This window comes from Coregonus lavaretus (genome assembly GCF_964263955.1).
Source record: "Coregonus lavaretus genome assembly, contig: HAP1_SCAFFOLD_887, whole genome shotgun sequence".
In the NCBI taxonomy this organism is placed as follows: Eukaryota; Metazoa; Chordata; class Actinopteri; order Salmoniformes; family Salmonidae; genus Coregonus; species Coregonus lavaretus.
The window spans coordinates 166,950-192,544 of NW_028165602.1; the positions used below are offsets into that span (position 1 = coordinate 166,950).

General features: G+C 47.8%; 1 protein-coding gene and 1 long non-coding RNA gene across 2 annotated transcripts in view; one reads left to right on the forward strand and one right to left on the reverse strand.

The window, feature by feature from the left end:
- Positions 1–2,758, forward strand: part of LOC311115687 (rho-related BTB domain-containing protein 1-like) — a gene marked incomplete at its 3' end in the record, with an annotated part of 30,630 nt that extends 27,872 nt beyond the window's left edge. The window contains exons 7-8 of the mRNA XM_084190842.1: positions 1,983–2,088; positions 2,589–2,758. Of these exons, the coding sequence (XP_084046968.1) occupies positions 1,983–2,088; positions 2,589–2,758 (276 nt within the window). The remainder of the gene's footprint in view (positions 1–1,982; positions 2,089–2,588) is intronic.
- A 20,616-nt stretch (positions 2,759–23,374) lies between these two features.
- On the reverse strand, positions 23,375–25,131 carry LOC311115686. Its single transcript, XR_014611305.1, has 4 exons — positions 25,102–25,131; positions 24,941–25,023; positions 23,604–24,120; positions 23,375–23,564 (listed from the first exon to the last, which is right to left on the reverse strand). It is a non-coding gene; the product is annotated as an uncharacterized lncRNA (long non-coding RNA).
- Positions 25,132–25,595: the final 464 nt, after the last annotated feature.

Below are 25,595 nucleotides of genomic sequence, written 5' to 3' on the forward strand. Positions count from 1 at the left end.
TATAGACGGAGAGGTGCTGACCTATCTGGAACTGGCTCAGGTAGGTTTACTAGAACAGGATATAGACGGAGAGGTGCTGACCTATCTGGAACTGGCTCAGGTAGGTTTACTAGAACAGGATATAGACGGAGAGGTGCTGACCTATCTCGAACTGGCTCAGGTAGGTTTACTAGAACAGGATATAGACGGAGAGGTGCTGACCTATCTGGAACTGGCTCAGGTAGGTTTACTAGAACAGGATATAGACGGAGAGGTGCTGACCTATCTGGAACTGGCTCAGGTAGGTTTACTAGAACAGGATATAGACGGAGAGGCGCTGACCTATCTGGAACTGGCTCAGGTAGGTTTACTAGAACAGGATATAGACGGAGAGGCGCTGACCTATCTGGAACTGGCTCAGGTAGGTTTACTAGAACAGGATATAGACGGAGAGGTGCTGACCTATCTGGAACTGGCTCAGGTAGGTTTACTAGAACAGGATATAGACGGAGAGGTGCTGACCTATCTGGAACTGGCTCAGGTAGGTTTACTAGAACAGGATATAGACGGAGAGGTGCTGACCTATCTGGAACTGGCTCAGGTAGGTTTACTAGAACAGGATATAGACGGAGAGGTGCTGACCTATCTGGAACTGGCTCAGGTAGGTTTACTAGAACGGGATATAGACGGAGAGGTGCTGACCTATCTGGAACTGGCTCAGGTAGGTTTACTAGAACGGGATATAGACGGAGAGGTGCTGACCTATCTGGAACTGGCTCAGGTAGGTTTACTAGAACGGGATATAGACGGAGAGGTGCTGACCTATCTGGAACTGGCTCGGGTAGGTTTACTAGAACAGGATATAGACGGAGAGGTGCTGACCTATCTGGAACTGGCTCAGGTAGGTTTACTAGAACAGGATATAGACGGAGAGGTGCTGACCTATCTGGAACTGGCTCAGGTAGGTTTACTAGAACGGGATATAGACGGAGAGGTGCTGACCTATCTGGAACTGGCTCAGGTAGGTTTACTAGAACGGGATATAGACGGAGAGGTGCTGACCTATCTGGAACTGGCTCAGGTAGGTTTACTAGAACGGGATATAGACGGAGAGGTGCTGACCTATCTGGAACTGGCTCGGGTAGGTTTACTAGAACAGGATATAGACGGAGAGGTGCTGACCTATCTGGAACTGGCTCAGGTAGGTTTACTAGAACAGGATATAGACGGAGAGGTGCTGACCTATCTGGAACTGGCTCAGGTAGGTTTACTAGAACGGGATATAGACGGAGAGGTGCTGACCTATCTGGAACTGGCTCAGGTAGGTAGGATATAGACGGAGAGGTGCTGACCTATCTGGAACTGGCTCAGGTAGGTTTACTAGAACAGGATATAGACGGAGACGGAGAACTTAACTGCTATCTTGTCACACATTGGAAATATACTGTAGGGGATTGTTCTACAATTTAAATATAGGAGGATTGTTCTACAGTTTACATTTGGGGTGATTTATTTTACAGTTTACATTTGGGGTGATTAATTTTACAGTTTACATTTGGGGTGATTTATTTTACAGTTTACATTTGGGGTGATTTGTTTTACAGTTTACATTTGGGGTGATTGTTCTACAGTTTACATTTGGGGTGATTTATTTTACAGTTTACATTTGGGGTGATTTGTTTTACAGTTTACATTTGGGGTGATTTGTTTTACAGTTTACATTTGGGGTGATTTGTTTTACAGTTTACATTTGGGGTGATTTGTTTTACAGTTTACATTTGGGGTGATTTATTTTACAGTTTACATTTGGGGTGATTTATTGTACAGTTTACATTTGGGGTGATTTATTTTACAGTTTACATTTGGGGTGATTTGTTTTACAGTTTACATTTGGGGTGATTTGTTTTACAGTTTACATTTGGGGTGATTTGTTTTACAGTTTACATTTGGGGTGATTTGTTTTACAGTTGAAATGTATTTTCTTTGGTTTGTTTTTCTTCCAGTTCCATAATGCTAACCAGTTAGCAGCTTGGTGCTTACATCACATCTGCACCCACTACAACAATGTCTGTGCCAACTACCGCAAAGAGATCAAGGACAAATCTGCAGGTGAGTTATTCGTCCGCTGGTTCTGATCAGCACACAACCAACCATCACAACCAATGAAAGGGGAACACACTCAGACCTGTCAGAGCAACAACTGAACAATAATGGTTTTGAACTTGAACTTCTATTCATCTGTTTTCTGTCAGATAGTAAGACATCATTCAGACTGTCTGCTGGTTTTATTTCCTTTCAATTTGTGATCAATTAAGACCTAGAAAACAAGGTGAGGGGAGTTCCTAACTAATCAGTGACCTTAATGGATCAATCAAGTACAAGGGAAGAGTGAAAACCTGCAGCCGCTTGTGTTCTGTACTAACCAGTCTGTGGTAGCTACATGCTACGCTACATGTTACATGCTACGCTACATGTTGTCTGGTGGTAGCTACATGCTACGCTACATGTTGTCTGGTGGTAGCTACATGCTACGCTGCATGTTGTCTGATGGTAGCTACATGCTACGCTACATGTTGTCTGATGGTCTGTCGGTGTTGTTTCGCTCCCAGAGAACCAGGAGTATTTTGAGAAGCACCGTTGGCCCCCGGTGTGGTACCTGAAGGAGGATGACCACTACCAGCGGGTGAGGAAGGAGAGGGAGAAGGAGGACGTGGTTCTCAACAAACACCACAGCAGACGACGTTGGTGCTTCTGGAGCACCTCCCCTGCCGTGGCCTGAGAGGAGGTCTGGGGAGGGTCGGCCTGAGAGGAGGTCTGGGGAGGGTCGGCCTGAGAGGAGGTCTGGGGAGGGTCGGCCCAGCCCCAAACCGCCCAGGGAATCTGCCTCCTGCCCCGTGCTCCAGCTTCTACCCCTGCACCCTGCAAAGAGGTCCCAACGACACACACTGTTCCCATGTTTTACTGTTGGTTATTTTGTGTCTTAATGCTCAGATCTATCTGACGATGCACTGTCCTGTCCTAACCTCTTCTCTTGACGATGCACTGTCATGTCCTGCCCTCTCTGCTTGGGTCCACATGAATAACCTCCACACGGCAGGGCTCTACAAAACGTCCATTTTACTCCCATATGCGCCTAGATATTTTGCTGTGCGACCTGGAATTTGTATTTAGGAGCACCAGTGCACCTAGAAAATGGAAGGATTGTAGCTACGTTGTTCAACCTGTCAGCGTAGTGTGGTATGTGCTTGCTGTTAGACATGTAACATTATGGATGTAAATTGTGATTGATTGTTGACATTAGCTGCAGTCACTGACACCAGCCCTGGATCTATGTCTGAATCATTAATGATGCAATAATAACTCTTAACCTGATGAAACATATGGCCTGTTCATACATAGACAGGGCTTCAGGCAGCCTTGGAATAACAACAATAATAATAATATTAAGTAATATGCCATTTAGCAGACGCTTTTATCCAAAGCGACTTACAGTCATGCGCGCATACATTTTTACGTATGGGTGGTCCCGGGATCGAACCCACTACCCCTGGCGTTACAAGCGCCGTGCTCTACCAATTGAGCTACAGAGGACCACAACATCCCTATGAGGAAGAAACGTTGAAAGTACGTCTTGTGCTCACCGATACAGCTCCAGGGATAAACAGCTTGTCTGTACTGACTGACTGACTGCAGATATTATGTTTCTACAACCTGTTGTTGTCCTTTCCTGTAGCACAGTATTAACCTCCGCATCGTGGTCCAAACAGATCTGTAATTCTAACTAGACCTCCGCATCGTGGTCCAAACAGATCTGTAATTCTAACTAGACCTCCGCATCGTGGTCCAAACAGATCTGTAATTCTAACTAGACCTCCGCATCGTGGTCCAAACAGATCTGTAATTCTAACTAGACCTCCGCATCGTGGTTCAAACAGATCTGTAATTCTAACTAGACCTCCGCATCGTGGTCCAAACAGATCTGTAATTCTAACTAGACCTCCGCATCGTGGTCCAAACAGATCTGTAATTCTAACTAGACCTCTGCATCGTGGTTCAAACAGATCTGTAATTCTAACTAGACCTCCGCATCGTGGTTCAAACAGATCTGTAATTCTAACTAGACCTCCGCATCGTGGTCCAAACAGATCTGTAATTCTAACTAGACCTCCGCATCGTGGTCCAAACAGATCTGTAATTCTAACTAGACCTCCGCATCGTGGTTCAAACAGATCTGTAATTCTAACTAGACCTCCGCATCATGGTTCAAACAGATCTGTAATTCTAACTAGACCTCCGCATCGTGGTTCAAACAGATCTGTAATTCTAACTAGACCTCCGCATCGTGGTCCAAACAGATCTGTAATTCTAACTAGACCTCCGCATCGTGGTCCAAACAGATCTGTAATTCTAACTAGACCTCCGCATCGTGGTTCAAACAGATCTGTAATTCTAACTAGACCTCCGCACCGTGTTCCAAACAGATCTGTAATTCTAACTAGACCTCCGCATCGTGGTTCAAACAGATCTGTAATTCTAACTAGACCTCCGCATCGTGGTTCAAACAGATCTGTAATTCTAACTAGACCTCCGCATCGTGGTTCAAACAGATCTGTAATTCTAACTAGACCTCCGCATCGTGGTTCAAACAGATCTGTAATTCTAACTAGACCTCCGCATCGTGGTCCAAACAGATCTGTAATTCTAACTAGACCTCCGCATCGTGGTTCAAACAGATCTGTAATTCTAACTAGACCTCCGCATCGTGGTCCAAACAGATCTGTAATTCTAACTAGAAGGGATTCAGCAGTATGGAGTAAATCAGGGTTTATGGACCTCGAATCAATAACAAAACAACGTCTCATCATTTGTTGCATTATAGAACTAGAACCATTGTCGTGCTAGTGGTTACAAACAGATTGTAACTTTTATTTAACACTCACAAGATTGTCACGGACCTGAAACTATGTAGTGCAGTATTCTACTGGGAATATATGTACTATGGGAGGGAGAGAGAGGGGAGAGAGGGGGAGGGGGGAGAGGGAGAGGGAGGGAGGGAGGGGGAGGGAGGGGAGAGAGGGGGAGGGGGGAGAGGGGGGGAGAGAGGGGGAGGGGAGGGAGAGGGAGAGGGAGGGAGGGAGGGGGAGGGAGAGGGAGGGAGAGAGGGGGAGGGAGGGGAGGGAGATAATGTAATTTTAGCGCTGAGCATCCACGATCCGGATTGAATGGATCCCCAGGTCGGTGTATTTAACCCAGCTGGAAGTGTTTCTCTGTATTCCTAAACACCTGATTGTTCCTGTTAACCCACCTGGTGATGGTAAAGGGGGAACTCTATACTTGAAATCACTGTTTTTATTCAGTAGGCTTTCTTCAGTTAACCAAAGCCATAGCTAACTACAGTAAGCTTTCTTCAGTTAACCAAAGCCATAGCTAACTACAGTAGGCTTTCTTCAGTTAACCAAAGCCATAGCTAACTACAGTAGGCTTTCTTCAGTTAACCAAAGCCATAGCTAACTACAGTAGGCTATCTTCAGTTAACCAAAGCCATAGCTAACTACAGTAGGCTATCTTCAGTTAACCAAAGCCATAACTAACTACAGTAGGCTATCTTCAGTTAACCAAAGCCATAGCTAACTACAGTAGGCTATCTTCAGTTAACCAAAGCCATAGCTAACTACAGTAGGCTTTCTTCAGTTAACCAAAGCCATAACTAACTAGTCACTTTATCACATTGAATATATATACCATGTGATTATTTATTTGTTGGTGATATTTGCTATAGGAACCAAGTGGCTGGTTCTCTTGGTTCCTGCTGTCAAAGGTCTTTGATCTAGCTGGTTCTCTTGGTTCCTGCTGTCAAAGGTCTTTGATCTAGCTGGTTCTCTTGGTTCCTGCTGTCAAAGGTATTTGATCAAGCTGCTCATCATCCTTCATCTTCTTCATTTATTTTTTAAAGGGAATGTTGTTTCATAAATTCTTGATTTGACGTCATTGCTTTATTCTAGTTTCCCTTTGAACTGACCTGTGTATTTCCTAGGGTCTGGAATGTTGGTCTAAAGTTAATGCAGACAATATGTCATGTTTCAATCCTCAGACTGAGACAGACAATATGTCATGTTTCAGTCCTCAGACGGAGACAGACAATATGTCATGTTTCAGTCCTCAGACTGAGACTAGCCTGAGTGCCAGTGTGTTCCTGCTACTATGTTTGGTGTCAGTTCCATAAGAAGTTGGCAAGAGAGCAGAAATGTTTGTTTCACATACCTATTATTAATAATGCTATTCTAATCAAATTCAGATGTAATGTTTGTTTGTTTCACATACCTGTTAATAATGCTATTGTAATCATTCAGATGTAATGTCTGTTTCCCATACCTGTTAATAATGCTATTGTAATCATTCAGATGTAATGTCTGTTTCCCATACCTGTTAATAATGCTATTGTAATCATGGGTTTATGCTTTTGAGTGGAGCACCATCAGCTGAACCTGTCGTGTAGAGTTATTAAACTGATCGGAGTTCAGTACAACCCTGTTATATAGAAGGATCTGTTGCTGTTATGAAAGGCCTGGCAACAACCACTCAGAGTGAGGCTGTCAGGAGAGGAGAAGAACAGCCTGTACCCAGCTGTCACTCAGAGCGGTCCAGAGGAGCCAGACCAACACTGTCCACAACAGCCCTTCTATTATTATTATTATACATGATCATTCTTATATTGCCTGGTGATTCTATAACCAATGTCACCACGAGTGCATTATAATCAACTTACAATAAAAGTAAGTTGTAGTTCCAGCATACGTCTGTAGGAGTGTGTTCATTGGCTTCCTGTCTTAATGTCCCAACCTATTATAACAGCTGCTATTCATGTTAATATTATAGAACCTTGTTAACCTTTTAGAAGGTCTGCATTCCAGAACCTTGTTAACATTCTAGAACTTGGATGGCATTATTGAATGTTGTCCATATTCTGGAACGCCTTTGGCCATGTTGATCCCTGCTTTGCACGTCCCACAGTCATCCTGTCTTGTTTGTGAGAGAAGAGGAAAATCCTGTTACGTAAGAGGAGTGGTGCAGGAGCAGAGCAGGGTGCACTGCCACTGACCGTATATGTGATGCTGGATTTGTGTGTCAACTGAAGATTGCATTAAGTCCCAGGCTTGGCAGGGTGAGAGGAGTTACGGCGGGACGCTGCCGGGATAAACCACATGAAGAGAAGAGCGGTAATCACAGTCTGAGCTGCTGGGGCAGGGATCAAGGTGGGGTGGGGTTAGGGTGGAGCGGGGTGGGGTTAGGGTGGAGCGGGGTGGGGTTAGGGTGGAACAGGAAGCAAGGTGGGGTTAGGGTGGAACGGGGTGGGGTTAGGGTGGAGCAGGGTGGGGTTAGAGCGGGGTGGGGTGGGGTTAGGGTGGAGCGGGGTGGGGTGGGGTTAGGGTGGAGCGGGGTGGGGTTAGGGTGGAGCAGGGTGGGGTTAGAGCGGGGTGGGGTGGGGTTAGGGTGGAGCGGGGTGGGGTGGGGTTAGGGTGGAGCGGGGTGGAGCGGGGTGGGGTTAGGGTGGAGCGGGGTGGGGTTAGGGTGGAGCGGGGTGGAGCGGGGTGGGGTGGGGTGGGGTTAGGGTGGAGTGGGGTTAGGGTGGAGCGGGGTGGGGTTAGGGTGGAGCGGGGTGGGGTTAGGGTGGAGCGGGGAGCAGGGTGGGGTGGGGTTAGGGTGGAGCGGGGTGGGGTTAGGGTGGAGCAGGAGGGAGCAGGGAGCAGGGTGGGGTTAGGGTGGAGCGGGGTGGGGTTAGGGTGGAGCGGGGTGGGGTGGGATGGGGTTAGGGTGGGACAGGGAGCAGGGTGGGATGGTGTTAGGGTGGAGCGGGGTGGGGTTAGGGTGGAACGGAGCAGGGTGGGATGGGGTTAGGGTGGGATGGTGTTAGGGGTTAGGATGGGACGGAGCAGGTCACAGGGTTGGAGGGGTTAAGATGGGACGGAGCAGGTCTCGGGGGTGGGGTGCACAGAGGTCACTGGGCGTGATGGGACTTGCAGGGCAGTATTCACTAGGGGTGGGGCAGTAGGTCTCTCCCTACATCTCCTCTCAGTAAGACCTGACAGTACTGTCTAACCCTACTCACTAGTGGTGGGGCAGACAGACCTAGAATCCAGAGGGCAGACAGACCTAGAATCCAGAGGGCAGACAGACCTAGAATCCAGAGGGCAGACAGACCTAGAATCCAGAGGGCAGACAGACCTAGAATCCGGAGGGCAGACAGACCTAGAATCCGGAGGGCAGACAGACCTAGAATCCGGAGGGCAGACAGACCTAGAATCCGGAGGGCAGACAGACCTAGAATCCAGAGGGCAGACAGACCTAGAATCCAGAGGGCAGACAGACCTAGAATCCAGAGGGCAGACAGACCTAGAATCCAGAGGGCAGACAGACCTAGAATCCAGAGGGCAGACAGACCTAGAATCCAGAGGGCAGACAGACCTAGAATCCAGAGGGCAGACAGACCTAGAATCCAGAGGGCAGACAGACCTAGAATCCGGAGGGCAGACAGACCTAGAATCCGGAGGGCAGACAGACCTAGAATCCGGAGGGCAGACAGACCTAGAATCCGGAGGGCAGACAGACCTAGAATCCAGAGGGCAGACAGACCTAGAATCCAGAGGGCAGACAGACCTAGAATCCAGAGGGCAGACAGACCTAGAATCCAGAGGGCAGACAGACCTAGAATCCAGAGGGCAGACAGACCTAGAATCCAGAGGGCAGACAGACCTAGAATCCAGAGGGCAGACAGACCTAGAATCCAGAGGGCAGACAGACCTAGAATCCAGAGGGCAGATCTATAATCTAGAGGATTGACAGCTCAGGGATCAACACATACAGTAGAGTTAGTCTGAATGGGGAAACAAACTAACAACAAAACCAGAATAGTCCTGGTGATCAAACAGATTACGATCTGTAGTCTGCTCTGGGGCCCCCTGCTCTTCAATGGGGATATTCTACTGTTGTAACAGCCTACTTCAACTCTGCCAGAATGTCTCTCAAATCCAGTAACATTCACAGTAGCAGTCAGTCTAGCTATCTGAACCAAGGTCCACTGTAACTGAGACGAGAGCTATGCAGAACTACAGCAGCATATTGACAACACTCACAGTAAGCAGACAAAAATCAGCTAAATGAAGCTATGGTTTCCTTGTAACATGTAGCATATCAAATCCTATCAAATATTACAACAGCATAGTTCCCTCCCCAGTGTTCAGAAATGTAGAGCTAGGGAAGCCATAGGATGAGTGCGCTCTCTGTGCTGATATCATAACCGGATTGGATAGTTTAGACCCCCAGTGGTCAACAGTGGGATGAGTTGGAATAGACCGGCCCAACGTCTGTACTCTGGCTCCCTCTAGTGGTTCAGAAACATAATGACAATACTGTAACGTAGTTTAGGAGGGTGTTAGGACAACAAACCCTTATATCACAGCCAAATGTTAATGTACACATTGTATCATATATTTTCATGAGAAATAACGTTCTAATTATTCATAATAAAAAATGAAATCATTAGGCTATTTGACAGATATTCAGCAAACGGGTAGACCTATGTCCAGAACCCCTTAGTTAGCTAATTCACTATCTTTGTTAGGGTTATTTTCCAAACATGTTTTAGGCTCCTTAATGTTTTCTAAAAATATGTATTCGATTACTGTGAGTGAAATATTATGGCTGCCTGGGTTAAAATGTAAAAAATAAAATTATCTAGCTATTTCATAAAGCGATCATGGAAAGCTGTGGTTTAACATCTAGTTGATAGTGAAATAACCAGTGAATGGTCCCAGTGCCGCGCCCTGGCCCACAGTTATCTGGTAGAAACAGAGCCGTCCTGGTAACCAGGCAACTTCACCTGCACAGAGCCGTCCTGGTAACCAGGCAACTTCACCTGCACAGAGCCGTCCTGGTAACCAGGCAACTTCACCTGCACAGAGCCGTCCTGGTAACCAGGCAACTTCACCTGCACAGAGCCGTCCTGGTAACCAGGCAACTTCACCTGCACAGAGCCGTCCTGGTAACCAGGCAACTTCACCTGCCCGTCCTGGTAACCAGGCAACTTCACCTGCACAGAGCCGTCCTGGTAACCAGGCAACTTCACCTGCACAGAGCCGTCGTGGTAACCAGGCAACTTCACCTGCACAGAGCCGTCCTGGTAACCAGGCAACTTCACCTGCACGCTTCATCTGGCTCACGGCACGTAGACGTTTTGCCCGGGAAATATTAGGACCTTCGAGCGTCAAAACGTGTTGAAGAAGAAGGACTTGATGTGGCGGTTATATAATGTTATAGTTTTGTGGTAATTCATATTTGATGTACGTTTATGGGATTTTGCGGAACATAGTTAGACTTCAGAGCGACTGAGAAGCAGCTGTGTGCCGAGTGGAGAACCGTTCAACATGGCTTCCGCCGCAGGTGACCGACGAGACTCACAGGTGAGGATCCGACCTTCCTTTCCCTTTCCCCGCACACAAGGATCAACACACTGCTGGAGAAACACACCTTCATTTGACATGGAAACTACAAACCTGTCCTTGAGCAGAATCATGCTTGGGGAAATTACACAGACTTTGTGTTGTGTTATTTTGCGACTGGGCGAAAATATGGTGTCGCAAGAACTTCAGAAGTTGAAGTGAAAGTTTTGGTTTCACTTATCCTGTTCGTAACGAATTTAGAGCGCTTTAGAAAACATATAGACTACACATTGTAATAGTAAATTAACATGTCAACTTTTGCCTGTTCATATGGGAGTTTAATCATTTTCCTTACAAACATTTTCTCAGTTAACCTATATTGAAGCTCATTTATTGTTCATTCGATTCGTATACAGGTTACAGTAGCGAAGCCCCAATACGTGTAGGCTATTTTGGCAGCATAATGTTTTAAATGGTAGTGATTTGGTGAATAATGTTTTAAATGGTAGTGATTTGGTGAATAATGTTTTAAATGGTAGTGATTTGGTGAATAATGTTTTAAATGGTAGTGATTTGGTGAATAGAACAAACACACTCTTCTTGACGTCGCATTATTATGCAACTTTCTGCAAATCAGTTAGTTGCACATTGTGCTTACTGTACAGCTATACAGTTATAAAGGGTTATAATGCAATTACATGATATTGGATCCACATAATGAATTTGATACGAAAACCTTTGTAGTGACAACTAAAGTGTAGGATTGTTCTATTGTCGAACGTTTTTAGTTGTTCATATGTAAAGCGCATAGGCTAACTGATCACTCATAACCAGCCTACCAACATCTGAAGTGTTTGTCTAGACTTCAGCCTGATGTTTCAAAACTCATTCAGAGTTAATGGCTGATCTATTCTGTGGCTATAAAGCAACCTCAACCCCAGTAATCCCTATTGTCTAGATGTCAAGGAGTGGTTTTGTGAAAGAACAAACAAACTAAAAGCCCTGCTCTAGGGCAGAGTCCCAAATGGCCACCCTATTCGCATGATCAAAGGTAGTGCACTTTATAGGGAATAGGGTGCTATTTGGGATGCATGCTAGATCCTACTGGACTGAAGTTTCTGGAGAAACATACATCTGTTCTGGGGTAATGGTGTAGCTGATTTAACCGTTTCCTGGGAATGGCTATATCTCAAATAGCACCCTATTCACTATATAGTGTCCCTGGTCAAAAGCAGTGCACTATTTAGTGAAAGTGGTTCCATTTGGAACACGACCTATCTTAAAAGGGACTTGTGGTTTGGCCTGAGGAGACTTGTAGATGCCCATTGAGGAGACTTGTAGAAGCCCATTAAGGAGACTTGTAGTTGCCCATTGAGGAGACTTGTAGTTGCCCATTAAGGAGACTTGTAGTTGCCCATTGAGGAGACTTGTAGATGCCCATTGAGGAGACTTGTAGAAGCCCATTGAGGAGACTTGTAGATGCCCATTGAGGAGACTTGTAGATGCCCATTGAGGAGACTTGTAGAAGCCCATTGAGGAGACTTGTAGTTGCCCATTGAGGAGACTTGTAGATGCCCATTGAGGAGACTTGTAGAAGCCCATTGAGGAGACTTGTAGTTGCCCATTGAGGAGACTTGTAGATGCCCATTAAGGAGACTTGTAGATGCCCATTGAGGAGACTTGTAGTTGCCCATTGAGGAGACTTGTAGATGCCCATTAAGGAGACTTGTAGATGCCCATTGAGGAGACTTGTAGATGCCCATTGAGGAGACTTGTAGAAGCCCATTGAGGAGACTTGTAGATGCCCATTGAGGAGACTTGTAGAAGCCCATTGAGGAGACTTGTAGAAGCCCATTGAGGAGACTTGTAGATGCCCATTGAGGAGACTTGTAGAAGCCCATTGAGGAGACTTGTAGATGCCCATTGAGGAGACTTGTAGAAGCCCATTGAGGAGACTTGTAGATGCCCATTGAGGAGACTTGTAGATGCCCATTGAGGAGACTTGTAGAAGCCCATTGAGGAGACTTGTAGATGCCCATTGAGGAGACTTGTAGAAGCCCATTGAGGAGACTTGTAGATGCCCATTGAGGAGACTTGTAGTTGCCCATTGAGGAGACTTGTAGTTGCCCATTGAGGAGACTTGTAGAAGCCCATTGAGGAGACTTGTAGATGCCCATTGAGGAGACTTGTAGATGCCCATTGAGGAGACTTGTAGATGCCCATTGAGGAGACTTGTAGTTGCCCATTGAGGAGACTTGTAGATGCCCATTGAGGAGACTTGTAGATGCCCATTGAGGAGACTTGTAGAAGCCCATTAAGGAGACTTGTAGAAGCCCATTGAGGAGACTTGTAGATGCCCATTGAGGAGACTTGTAGAAGCCCATTGAGGAGACTTGTAGATGCCCATTGAGGAGACTTGTAGATGCCCATTGAGGAGACTTGTAGAAGCCCATTGAGGAGACTTGTAGATGCCCATTGAGGAGACTTGTAGAAGCCCATTGAGGAGACTTGTAGATGCCCATTGAGGAGACTTGTAGTTGCCCATTGAGGAGACTTGTAGTTGCCCATTGAGGAGACTTGTAGAAGCCCATTGAGGAGACTTGTAGATGCCCATTGAGGAGACTTGTAGATGCCCATTGAGGAGACTTGTAGATGCCCATTGAGGAGACTTGTAGTTGCCCATTGAGGAGACTTGTAGATGCCCATTGAGGAGACTTGTAGATGCCCATTGAGGAGACTTGTAGAAGCCCATTAAGGAGACTTGTAGAAGCCCATTGAGGAGACTTGTAGATGCCCATTGAGGAGACTTGTAGAAGCCCATTGAGGAGACTTGTAGATGCCCATTGAGGAGACTTGTAGAAGCCCATTGAGGAGACTTGTAGATGCCCATTAAGGAGACTTGTAGAAGCCCATTAAGGAGACTTGTAGAAGCCCATTGAGGAGACTTGTAGATGCCCATTGAGGAGACTTGTAGAAGCCCATTGAGGAGACTTGTAGATGCCCATTGAGGAGACTTGTAGAAGCCCATTGAGGAGACTTGTAGATGCCCATTGAGGAGACTTGTAGAAGCCCATTAAGGAGACTTGTAGAAGCCCATTGAGGAGACTTGTAGATGCCCATTGAGGAGACTTGTAGAAGCCCATTGAGGAGACTTGTAGATGCCCATTGAGGAGACTTGTAGAAGCCCATTGAGGAGACTTGTAGATGCCCATTGAGGAGACTTGTAGATGCCCATTGAGGAGACTTGTAGAAGCCCATTGAGGAGACTTGTAGATGCCCATTGAGGAGACTTGTAGAAGCCCATTGAGGAGACTTGTAGATGCCCATTGAGGAGACTTGTAGTTGCCCATTGAGGAGACTTGTAGTTGCCCATTGAGGAGACTTGTAGAAGCCCATTGAGGAGACTTGTAGATGCCCATTGAGGAGACTTGTAGATGCCCATTGAGGAGACTTGTAGATGCCCATTGAGGAGACTTGTAGTTGCCCATTGAGGAGACTTGTAGATGCCCATTGAGGAGACTTGTAGATGCCCATTGAGGAGACTTGTAGATGCCCATTGAGGAGACTTGTAGATGCCCATTGAGGAGACTTGTAGATGCCCATTGAGGAGACTTGTAGAAGCCCATTGAGGAGACTTGTAGATGCCCATTGAGGAGACTTGTAGATGCCCATTGAGGAGACTTGTAGAAGCCCATTGAGGAGACTTGTAGATGCCCATTGAGGAGACTTGTAGAAGCCCATTGAGGAGACTTGTAGATGCCCATTGAGGAGACTTGTAGATGCCCATTGAGGAGACTTGTAGAAGCCCATTGAGGAGACTTGTAGATGCCCATTGAGGAGACTTGTAGAAGCCCATTGAGGAGACTTGTAGATGCCCATTGAGGAGACTTGTAGAAGCCCATTGAGGAGACTTGTAGAAGCCCATTGAGGAGACTTGTAGATGCCCATTGAGGAGACTTGTAGAAGCCCATTGAGGAGACTTGTAGATGCCCATTGAGGAGACTTGTAGATGCCCATTGAGGAGACTTGTAGAAGCCCATTGAGGAGACTTGTAGAAGCCCATTGAGGAGACTTGTAGTTGCCCATTGAGGAGACTTGTAGATGCCCATTGAGGAGACTTGTAGAAGCCCATTGAGGAGACTTGTAGATGCCCATTGAGGAGACTTGTAGATGCCCATTGAGGAGACTTGTAGATGCCCATTGAGGAGACTTGTAGAAGCCCATTGAGGAGACTTGTAGAAGCCCATTGAGGAGACTTGTAGAAGCCCATTGAGGAGACTTGTAGAAGCCCATTGAGGAGACTTGTAGAAGCCCATTGAGGAGACTTGTAGAAGCCCATTGAGGAGACTTGTAGAAGCCCATTGAGGAGACTTGTAGAAGCCCATTGAGGAGACTTGTAGTTGCCCATTGAGGAGACTTGTAGAAGCCCATTGAGGAGACTTGTAGATGCCCATTGAGGAGACTTGTAGTTGCCCATTGAGGAGACTTGTAGAAGCCCATTGAGGAGACTTGTAGATGCCCATTGAGGAGACTTGTAGAAGCCCATTGAGGAGACTTGTAGAAGCCCATTGAGGAGACTTGTAGAAGCCCATTGAGGAGACTTGTAGATGCCCATTGAGGAGACTTGTAGAAGCCCATTGAGGAGACTTGTAGAAGCCCATTGAGGAGACTTGTAGTTGCCCATTGAGGAGACTTGTAGAAGCCCATTGAGGAGACTTGTAGAAGCCCATTGAGGAGACTTGTAGAAGCCCATTGAGGAGACTTGTAGAAGCCCATTGAGGAGACTTGTAGATGCCCATTGAGGAGACTTGTAGAAGCCCATTGAGGAGACTTGTAGATGCCCATTGAGGAGACTTGTAGTTGCCCATTGAGGAGACTTGTAGAAGCCCATTGAGGAGACTTGTAGATGCCCATTGAGGAGACTTGTAGAAGCCCATTGAGGAGACTTGTAGAAGCCCATTGAGGAGACTTGTAGAAGCCCATTGAGGAGACTTGTAGATGCCCATTGAGGAGACTTGTAGAAGCCCATTGAGGAGACTTGTAGAAGCCCATTGAGGAGACTTGTAGTTGCCCATTGAGGAGACTTGTAGAAGCCCATTGAGGAGACTTGTAGAAGCCCATTGAGGAGACTTGTAGAAGCCCATTGAGGAGACTTGTAGAAGCCCATTGAGGAGACTTGTAGATGCCCATTGAGTGCATCTTCTTGGTGATGTTTACTAATGCACTTCTACAGTCTCGTTTAATATCACTGTCTCTCATTCGCTTAGTGCTTCAGAAACAATGGCAAAGCAATGAGTTAGAGCAGGGGTGTCAAACTCATTCCATGGAGGGCCGAGTGTCTGCAGTTTTTTTGTTTTTTCCTTTCAATTAAGACCTATACAACCAGGTGAGGGGAGTTCCTTACTAATGGGAGGAGCGAAAACCTGCAGACGCTCGGCCCTCCGTGGAATGAGCTGGACACGTGAGAGTATGGCATCGGTGGTGCATTAGGGATAAGGCTGGTAGGTGTAGCATGTTAGTGACCCTAGTGTGGTAACATAGCTGTAGCAGGTTAGTGACCCTAGTGTGGTAACATAGCTGTAGCATGTTAGTGACCCTAGTGTGGTAACATAGCTGTAGCAGGTTAGTGACCCTAGTGTGGTAACATAGCTGTAGCAGGTTAGTGACCCTAGTGTGGTAACATAGCTGTAGCAGGTTAGTGACCCTAGTGTGGTAACATAGCTGTAGCATGTTAGTGACCCTAGTGTGGTAACATAGCTGTAGCAGGTTAGTGACCCTAGTGTGGTAACATAGCTGTAGCAGGTTAGTGACCCTAGTGTGGTAACATAGCTGTAGCAGGTTAGTGACCCTAGTGTGGTAACATAGCTGTAGCATGTTAGTGACCCTAGTGTGGTAACATAGCTGTAGCATGTTAGTGACCCTAGTGTGGTAACATAGCTGTAGCAGGTTAGTGACCCTAGTGTGGTAACATAGCTGTAGCAGGTTAGTGACCCTAGTGTGGTAACATAGCTGTAGCAGGTTAGTGACCCTAGTGTGGTAACATAGCTGTAGCAGGTTAGTGACCCTAGTGTGGTAACATAGCTGTAGCATGTTAGTGACCCTAGTGTGGTAACATAGCTGTAGCAGGTTAGTGACCCTAGTGTGGTAACATAGCTGTAGCAGGTTAGTGACCCTAGTGTGGTAACATAGCTGTAGCATGTTAGTGACCCTAGTGTGGTAACATAGCTGTAGCATGTTAGTGACCCTAGTGTGGTAACATAGCTGTAGCATGTTAGTGACCCTAGTGTGGTAACATAGCTGTAGCATGTTAGTGACCCTAGTGTGGTAACATAGCTGTAGCAGGTTAGTGACCCTAGTGTGGTAACATCCTCATTCTAAGACCGTTCCGTTCTGGACACAAACAGTCTCATTCTCTGGTTCTCTTATTACTTTAGAAACCATGACAACGCACTAGCTAGAGCATTACATCAGTGGTGCATTAAGGAGAAGCCTGGTAGGCCAGTCATGTGTCGTAGCGTTGTAGCCACCCTAGTGATAGCGTTGTGACTCGCCCTCATCCTGAGCCCTTTTCTGTTCTGGAGATAAACAGATGATGCAGTGATGCCAGAGCTTCATGTGCTGCTGGTGACGGGCTGAGGCTGATACAGCTCTGGAGACAATGGAAGAGGAATGAAAGATCCCTCTATCAGTCCTGCTGAGGCTGATACAGCTCTGGAGACAATGGAAGAGGAATGAAAGATCCCTCTATCAGTCCTGATGACCTAGAGTCGCAGTGGAGAGACATGTCCCAAATGGCACCCTGTTCCCTATATAGTGCACTACTTTAGACCAGAGCCCTGTGACACCCTATTCCCTATATAGTGCACTACTTTAGACCAGAGCCCTATGACACCCTATTCCCTATATAGTGCACTACTTTAGACCAGAGCCCTGTGACACCCTATTCCCTATATAGTGCACTACTTTAGACCAGAGCCCTGTGACACCCTATTCCCTATATAGTGCACTACTTTAGACCAGAGCCCTATGACACCCTATTCCCTATATAGTGCACTACTTTAGACCAGAGCCCTGTGACACCCTATTCCCTATATAGTGCACTACTTTAGACCAGAGCCCTGTGACACCCTATTCCCTATATAGTGCACTACTTTAGACCAGAGCCCTATGCATTGTTTAGGGAATATAGTGCCATTTGGGAGGCAGGCAGGGTTTCCCTGACTCATTCAATATTATCACTCCTCCAAGGCCAAACAATGAGGTAGACTTGCTGCCTGCCTGCCTGCCTGACTTTCTGTCTGACTTGCTGCCTGCCTGACTTTCTGTCTGACTTGCTGCCTGCCTGCCTGCCTGCCTGTCTGACTTGCTGCCTGTCCTGAACATGTCCTGCATGATGTCATGTGTTGTTGAGTCATTGTGTCACCTGACTCCAGTCACCTCAGGTCCTTTCTGCCAGCTATTAGTGATGTCATCACTCTCCAGCAGTCAGAACCAAATGACATAATGATGTTGACCTTAGTGATGCGGTTCTATTCAGCTCAGCCACAGAACGGCCATTATGTTGAATCTATCTACTGTAGGATACGGGCAGAGCAGACAGTCCCAAATGGCACCATATATAGTTCACTACTCTGGGCTCTGGGCTCTGGTCTAAAGTAGTGCACTATACAGGGAATAGGGTGCCATTTGGAACGCAGTCTTGGTGTCATGGTGGGGATTGGCTGTCTGTTCTAGATGACTGGATCTGTTTTCTGTTTCAGAGTGGTTTCTATAACAGTCATACAGATGTTGTCTGTGTCCTGAACGGCACCCTATTCCCTATATAGCAGAGGTGGAACCCACTCACTAGTATTAGAGACAAGCAAGTCTCAAGTCATAAGGTCCAATGTCTCAGGTCGAGTCCCCAAGTAGAACGGGTCGAGTCTCGAGTCGAGTCCAAGTCGTGCATTCTAAGAGCAAGTCAAGTCAAGTCACACGTTTTTTCAAGTCAAGCCAAGTAAAAAAAAAAAATCTATACATGCAATGACTTGTTCAACTACAAATCTTTGTCTATTTGTTGAGGCTACCAGACAGCCCTTTACAATATTTATTCTACAACACATTTTGATGATGTCATTGTAAAATAGGGACCTTGTAGCAGTCCTAAGGGCATGACATCAGCAGAAGGCAAGGCAGGTTGACGTGCTCAGAGGGAAAGGCAGGTGGACGTGCTCAGAGGGCAAGGCAGGTGGACGTGCTCAGAGGGCAAGGCAGGTGGACGTGCTCAGAGGGCAAGGCAGGTTGACGTGCTCAGAGGGCAAGGCAGGTGGACGTGCTCAGAGGGCAAGGCAGGTGGACGTGCTCAGAGGGCAAGGCAGGTTGACGTGCTCAGAGGGCAAGGCAGGTGGACGTGCTCAGAGGGCAAGGCAGGTGGACGTGCTCAGAGGGCAAGGCAGGTTGACGTGCTCAGAGGGCAAGGCAGGTGGACGTGCTCAGAGGGCAAGGCAGGTGGACGTGCTCAGAGGGCAAGGCAGGTGGACGTGCTCAGAGGGCAAGGCAGGTGGACGTGCTCAGAGGGCAAGGCAGGTTGACGTGCTCAGAGGGCAAGGCAGGTGGACGTGCTCAGAGGGCAAGGCAGGTGGACGTGCTCAGAGGGCAAGGCAGGTTGACGTGCTCAGAGGGCAAGGCAGGTTGACGTGCTCAGAGGGCAAGGCAGGTGGACGTGCTCAGAGGGCAAGGCAGGTTGACGTGCTCAGAGGGCAAGGCAGGTGGACGTGCTCAGAGGGCAAGGCAGGTGGACGTGCTCAGAGGGCAAGGCAGGTGGACGTGCTCAGAGGGCAAGGCAGGTTGACGTGCTCAGAGGGCAAGGCAGGTGGACGTGCTCAGAGGGCAAGGCAGGTGGACGTGCTCAGAGGGCAAGGCAGGTTGACGTGCTCAGAGGGCAAGGCAGGTTGACGTGCTCAGAGGGCAAGGCAGGTGGACGTGCTCAGAGGGCAAGGCAGGTGGACGTGCTCAGAGGGCAAGGCAGGTGGACGTGCTCAGAGGGCAAGGCAGGTGGACGTGCTCAGAGGGCAAGGCAGGTGGACGTGCTCAGAGGGCAAGGCAGGTGGACGTGCTCAGAGGGCAAGGCAGGTGGACGTGCTCAGAGGGCAAGGCAGGTGGACGTGCTCAGAGGGCAAGGCAGGTTGACGTGCTCAGAGGGCAAGGCAGGTGGACGTGCTCAGAGGGCAAGGCAGGTTGACGTGCTCAGAGGGCAAGGCAGGTTGACGTGCTCAGAGGGCAAGGCAGGTGGACGTGCTCAGAGGGCAAGGCAGGTTGACGTGCTCAGAGGGCAAGGCAGGTTGACGTGCTCAGAGGGCAAGTCGTGCTCAGAGGGCAAGGCAGGTGGACGTGCTCAGAGGGCAAGGCAGGTTGACGTGCTCAGAGGGCAAGGCAGGTGGACGTGCTCAGAGGGCAAGGCAGGTTGACGTGCTCAGAGGGCAAGGCAGGTTGACGTGCTCAGAGGGCAAGTCGTGCTCAGAGGGCAAGGCAGGTGGACGTGCTCAGAGGGCAAGGCAGGTTGACGTGCTCAGAGGGCAAGGCAGGTGGACGTGCTCAGAGGGCAAGGCAGGTGGACGTGCTCAGAGGGCAAGGCAGGTGGACGTGCTCAGAGGGCAAGGCAGGTGGACGTGCTCAGAGGGCAAGGCAGGTTGACGTGCTCAGAGGGCAAGGCAGGTGGACGTGCTCAGAGGGCAAGGCAGGTGGACGTGCTCAGAGGGCAAGGCAGGTTGACGTGCTCAGAGGGCAAGGCAGGTGGACGTGCTCAGAGGGCAAGGCAGGTGGACGTGCTCAGAGGGCAAGGCAGGTTGACGTGCTCAGAGGGCAAGGCAGGTGGACGTGCTCAGAGGGCAAGGCAGGTGGACGTGCTCAGAGGGCAAGGCAGGTTGACGTGCTCAGAGGGCAAGGCAGGTGGACGTGCTCAGAGGGCAAGGCAGGTGGACGTGCTCAGAGGGCAAGGCAGGTGGACGTGCTCAGAGGGCAAGGCAGGTTGACGTGCTCAGAGGGCAAGGCAGGTTGACGTGCTCAGAGTGTAGATGTATTTCCAGGTCTTGGTGATCCAATGGTGAAAGCGCCATATCATACAAGTATACAAGTAGATTGACCAAATATACAGGAGCCCAAAAGAAACAGCCTCGGTATCAAATCAAATCAATTTTTATTTGTCACATACACGTGTTTAGCAGATGTTATAGCGGGTGTAGCGAAATGCTTGTGCTTCTAGCTCCGACAGTAGTATCAAACAATTTCACAACATATACCCAATACACACAAAACTAGTAAGGAATGGGATTTAAGAATATATACAGTGGGGGAAAAAAGTATTTAGTCAGCCACCAATTGTGCAAGTTCTCCCACTTAAAAAGATGAGAGAGGCCTGTAATTTTCATCATAGGTACACGTCAACTATGACAGACAAAATGAGAAAAACATTTCCAGAAAATCACATTGTAGGATTTTTAATGAATTTATTTGCAAATTATGGTGGAAAATAAGTAGGAGGTTTTCACTCAAAATCTCACGATACATGGCCCCATTCATTCTTTCCTTTACACGGATCAGTCGTCCTGGTCCCTTTGCAGAAAAACAGCCCCAAAGCATGATGTTTCCACCCCCATGCTTCACAGTAGGTATGGTGTTCTTTGAATGCAACTCAGCATTCTTTGTCCTCCAAACACGACAAGTTGAGTTTTTACCAAAAAGTTATATTTTGGTTTCATCTGACCATATGACATTCTCCCAATCCTCTTCTGGATCATCCAAATGCACTCTAGCAAACTTCAGACGGGCCTGGACATGTACTGGCTTAAGCAGGGGGACACGTCTGGCACTGCAGGATTTGAGTCCCTGGCGGCGTAGTTTATTACTGATGGTAGGCTTTGTTACTTTGGTCCCAGCTCTCTGCAGGTCATTCACTAGGTCCCCCCGTGTTGTTCTGGGATTTTTGCTGATCATTTTGACCCCACGGGGTGAGATCTTGCGTGGAGCCCCAGATCAAGGGAGATTATCAGTGGTCTTGTATGTCTTCCATTTCCTAATAATTGCTCCCACAGTTGATTTCTTCAAACCAAGCTGCTTACCTATTGCAGATTCAGTCTTCCCAGCCTGGTGCAGGTCTACAATTTTGTTTCTGGTGTCCTTTGACAGCTCTTTGGTCTTGGCCATAGTGGAGTGTGACTGTTTGAGGTTGTGGACAGGTGTCTTTTTATACTGATAACAAGTTCAAACAGGTGCCATTAATACAGGTAACGAGTGGAGGACAGAGGAGCCTCTTAAAGAAGAAGTTACAGGTCTGTGAGAGCCAGAAATCTTGCTTGTTTGTAAATAAATTCATTAAAAATCCTACAATGTGATTATCTGGATTTTTTTTCTTCTCAATTTGTCTGTCATAGTTGACGTGTACCTATGGTGAAAATTACAGGCATCTCATCTTTTTAAGTGGGAGAACTTGCACAATTGGTGGCTGACTAAATACTTTTTTCCCCCACTGTATTTACAGAGGTATTGTAGGTAGATGTTAATCCAGCTGGTCTCCTATGATTAACACACAGTAGTATTTACAGAGGTATTGTAGGTAGATGTTAATCCAGCTGGTCTCCTATGATTAACACACAGTAGTATTTACAGAGGTATTGTGGGTAGATGTTAATCCAGCTGGTCTCCTATGATTAACACACAGTAGTATTTACAGAGGTATTGTAGGTAGATGTTAATCCAGCTGGTCTCCTATGATTAACACACAGTAGTATTTACAGAGGTATTGTGGGTAGATGTTAATCCAGCTGGTCTCCTATGATTAACACACAGTAGTATTTACAGAGGTATTGTGGGTAGATGTTAATCCAGCTGGTCTCCTATGATTAACACACAGTAGTATTTACAGAGGTATTGTAGGTAGATGTTAATCCAGCTGGTCTCCTATGATTAACACACAGTAGTATTTACAGAGGTATTGTAGGTAGATGTTAATCCAGCTGGTCTCCTATGATTAACACACAGTAGTATTTACAGAGGTATTGTAGGTAGATGTTAATCCAGCTGGTCTCCTATGATTAACACACAGTAGTATTTACAGAGGTATTGTGGGTGGATGTTAATCCAGCTGGTCTCCTATGATTAACACACAGTAGTATTTACAGAGGTATTGTAGGTAGATGTTAATCCAGCTGGTCTCCTATGATTAACACACAGTAGTATTTACAGAGGTATTGTAGGTAGATGTTAATCCAGCTGGTCTCCTATGATTAACACACAGTAGTATTTACAGAGGTATTGTAGGTAGATGTTAATCCAGCTGGTCTCCTATGATTAACACACAGTAGTATTTACAGAGGTATTGTGGGTGGATGTTAATCCAGCTGGTCTCCTATGATTAACACACAGTAGTATTTACAGAGGTATTGTGGGTGGATGTTAATCCAGTCCCCGGTGCCGTGTTATTACAGGCAGCAGCACCCCTATAGAATGGAATGCATGGAACATGTTGTATGACGGTCCTCTGCTTCTCTATGACATGTCATCACTGTGCCATTTGAAACCCAGACCAATAGAAAAACCTCTGTCCTCATATAAAGGTCTCCTGTAGCTCAGTTGGTAGAGCATGGCGCTGGCAACGGCAGGGTTGTGGGTTCGTTTCCCACGAGGGGACAGTATGAAAATGTATGCGCTCACTATAACTGTAAGTGGCTCTGGATAAGAGCGTCTATCTGCTAAATGACTAACATGTAAATATGGGGTGTAAAGTCCCTCATTCCAAATGTCTAACAGGGATTATCTGATTCCAAGTGTGTCCAATATGGCCTCCGGTCCTCTACACCTCAGTCTCCTGTACAATATGGCCTCCGGTCCTCTACACCTCAGTGAAGCCTCCTGTACAATATGGCCTCCGGTCCTCTACACCTCAGTCTCCTGTTCAATATGGCCTCCAGTCCTCTACACCTCAGTCTCCTGTTCAATATGGCCTCCGGTCCTCTACACCTCAGTCTCCTGTACAATATGGCCTCCGGTCCTCTACACCTCAGTCTCCTGTACAATATGGCCTCCGGTCCTCTACACCTCAGTCTCCTGTTCAATATGGCCTCCGGTCCTCTACACCTCAGTCTCCTGTACAATATGGCCTCCGGTCCTCTACACCTCAGTCTCCTGTACAATATGGCCTCCAGTCCTCTACACCTCAGTCTCCTGTACAATATGGCCTCCGGTCCTCTACACCTCAGTCTCCTGTACAATATGGCCTCCGGTCCTCTACACCTCAGTGAAGTCTCCTGTACAATATGGCCTCCGGTCCTCTACACCTCAGTCTCCTGTCCAATATGGCCTCCGGTCCTCTACACCTCAGTCTCCTGTACAATATGGCCTCCGGTCCTCTACACCTCAGTCTCCTGTCCAATATGGCCTCCGGTCCTCTACACCTCAGTGAAGTCTCCTGTACAATATGGCCTCCGGTCCTCTACACCTCAGTCTCCTGTACAATATGGCCTCCGGTCCTCTACACCTCAGTCTCCTGTACAATATGGCCTCCGGTCCTCTACACCTCAGTCTCCTGTACAATATGGCCTCCGGTCCTCTACACCTCAGTCTCCTGTCCAATATGGCCTCCGGTCCTCTACACCTCAGTCTCCTGTACAATATGGCCTCCGGTCCTCTACACCTCAGTCTCCTGTACAATATGGCCTCCGGTCCTCTACACCTTAGTCTCCTGTCCAATATGGCCTCCGGTCCTCTACACCTCAGTCTCCTGTCCAATATGGCCTCCGGTCCTCTACACCTCAGTCTCCTGTACAATATGGCCTCCGGTCCTCTACACCTCAGTCTCCTGTCCAATATGGCCTCCGGTCCTCTACACCTCAGTCTCCTGTCCAATATGGCCTCCGGTCCTCTACACCTCAGTCTCCTGTACAATATGGCCTCCAGTCCTCTACACCTCAGTGAAGTCTCCTGTACAATATGGCCTCCTGTCCTCTACACCTCAGTGAAGTCTCCTGTACAATATGGCCTCCGGTCCTCTACACCTCAGTGAAGTCTCCTGTACAATATGGCCTCCTGTCCTCTACACCTCAGTGAAGTCTCCTGTACAATATGGCCTCCGGTCCTCTACACCTCAGTCTCCTGTCCAATATGGCCTCCGGTCCTCTACACCTCAGTCTCCTGTCCAATATGGCCTCCGGTCCTCTACACCTCAGTCTCCTGTACAATATGGCCTCCGGTCCTCTACACCTCAGTCTCCTGTCCAATATGGCCTCCGGTCCTCTACACCTCAGTCTCCTGTCCAATATGGCCTCCGGTCCTCTACACCTCAGTCTCCTGTACAATATGGCCTCCAGTCCTCTACACCTCAGTGAAGTCTCCTGTACAATATGGCCTCCTGTCCTCTACACCTCAGTGAAGTCTCCTGTACAATATGGCCTCCGGTCCTCTACACCTCAGTGAAGTCTCCTGTACAATATGGCCTCCTGTCCTCTACACCTCAGTGAAGTCTCCTGTACAATATGGCCTCCGGTCCTCTACACCTCAGTCTCCTGTACAATATGGCCTCCGGTCCTCTACACCTCAGTGAAGTCTCCTGTACAATATGGCCTCCGGTCCTCTACACCTCAGTCTCCTGTACAATATGGCCTCCAGTCCTCTACACCTCAGTCTCCTGTCCAATATGGCCTCCGGGCCTCTACACCTCAGTGAAGTCTCCTGTACAATATGGCCTCCAGTCCTCTACACCTCAGTCTCCTGTCCAATATGGCCTCCGGGCCTCTACACCTCAGTGAAGTCTCCTGTACAATATGGCCTCCGGTCCTCTACACCTCAGTCTCCTGTACAATATGGCCTCCGGTCCTCTACACCTCAGTCTCCTGTACAATATGGCCTCCGGTCCTCTACACCTCAGTCTCCTGTCCAATATGGCCTCCGGTCCTCTACACCTCAGTCTCCTGTCCAATATGGCCTCCGGTCCTCTACACCTCAGTCTCCTGTCCAATATGGCCTCCGGTCCTCTACACCTCAGTCTCCTGTACAATATGGCCTCTGGTCCTCTACACCTCAGTGAAGTCTCCTGTACAATATGGCCTCCAGTCCTCTACACCTCAGTCTCCTGTTCAATATGGCCTCCGGTCCTCTACACCTCAGTCTCCTGTTCAATATGGCCTCCGGTCCTCTACACCTCAGTCTCCT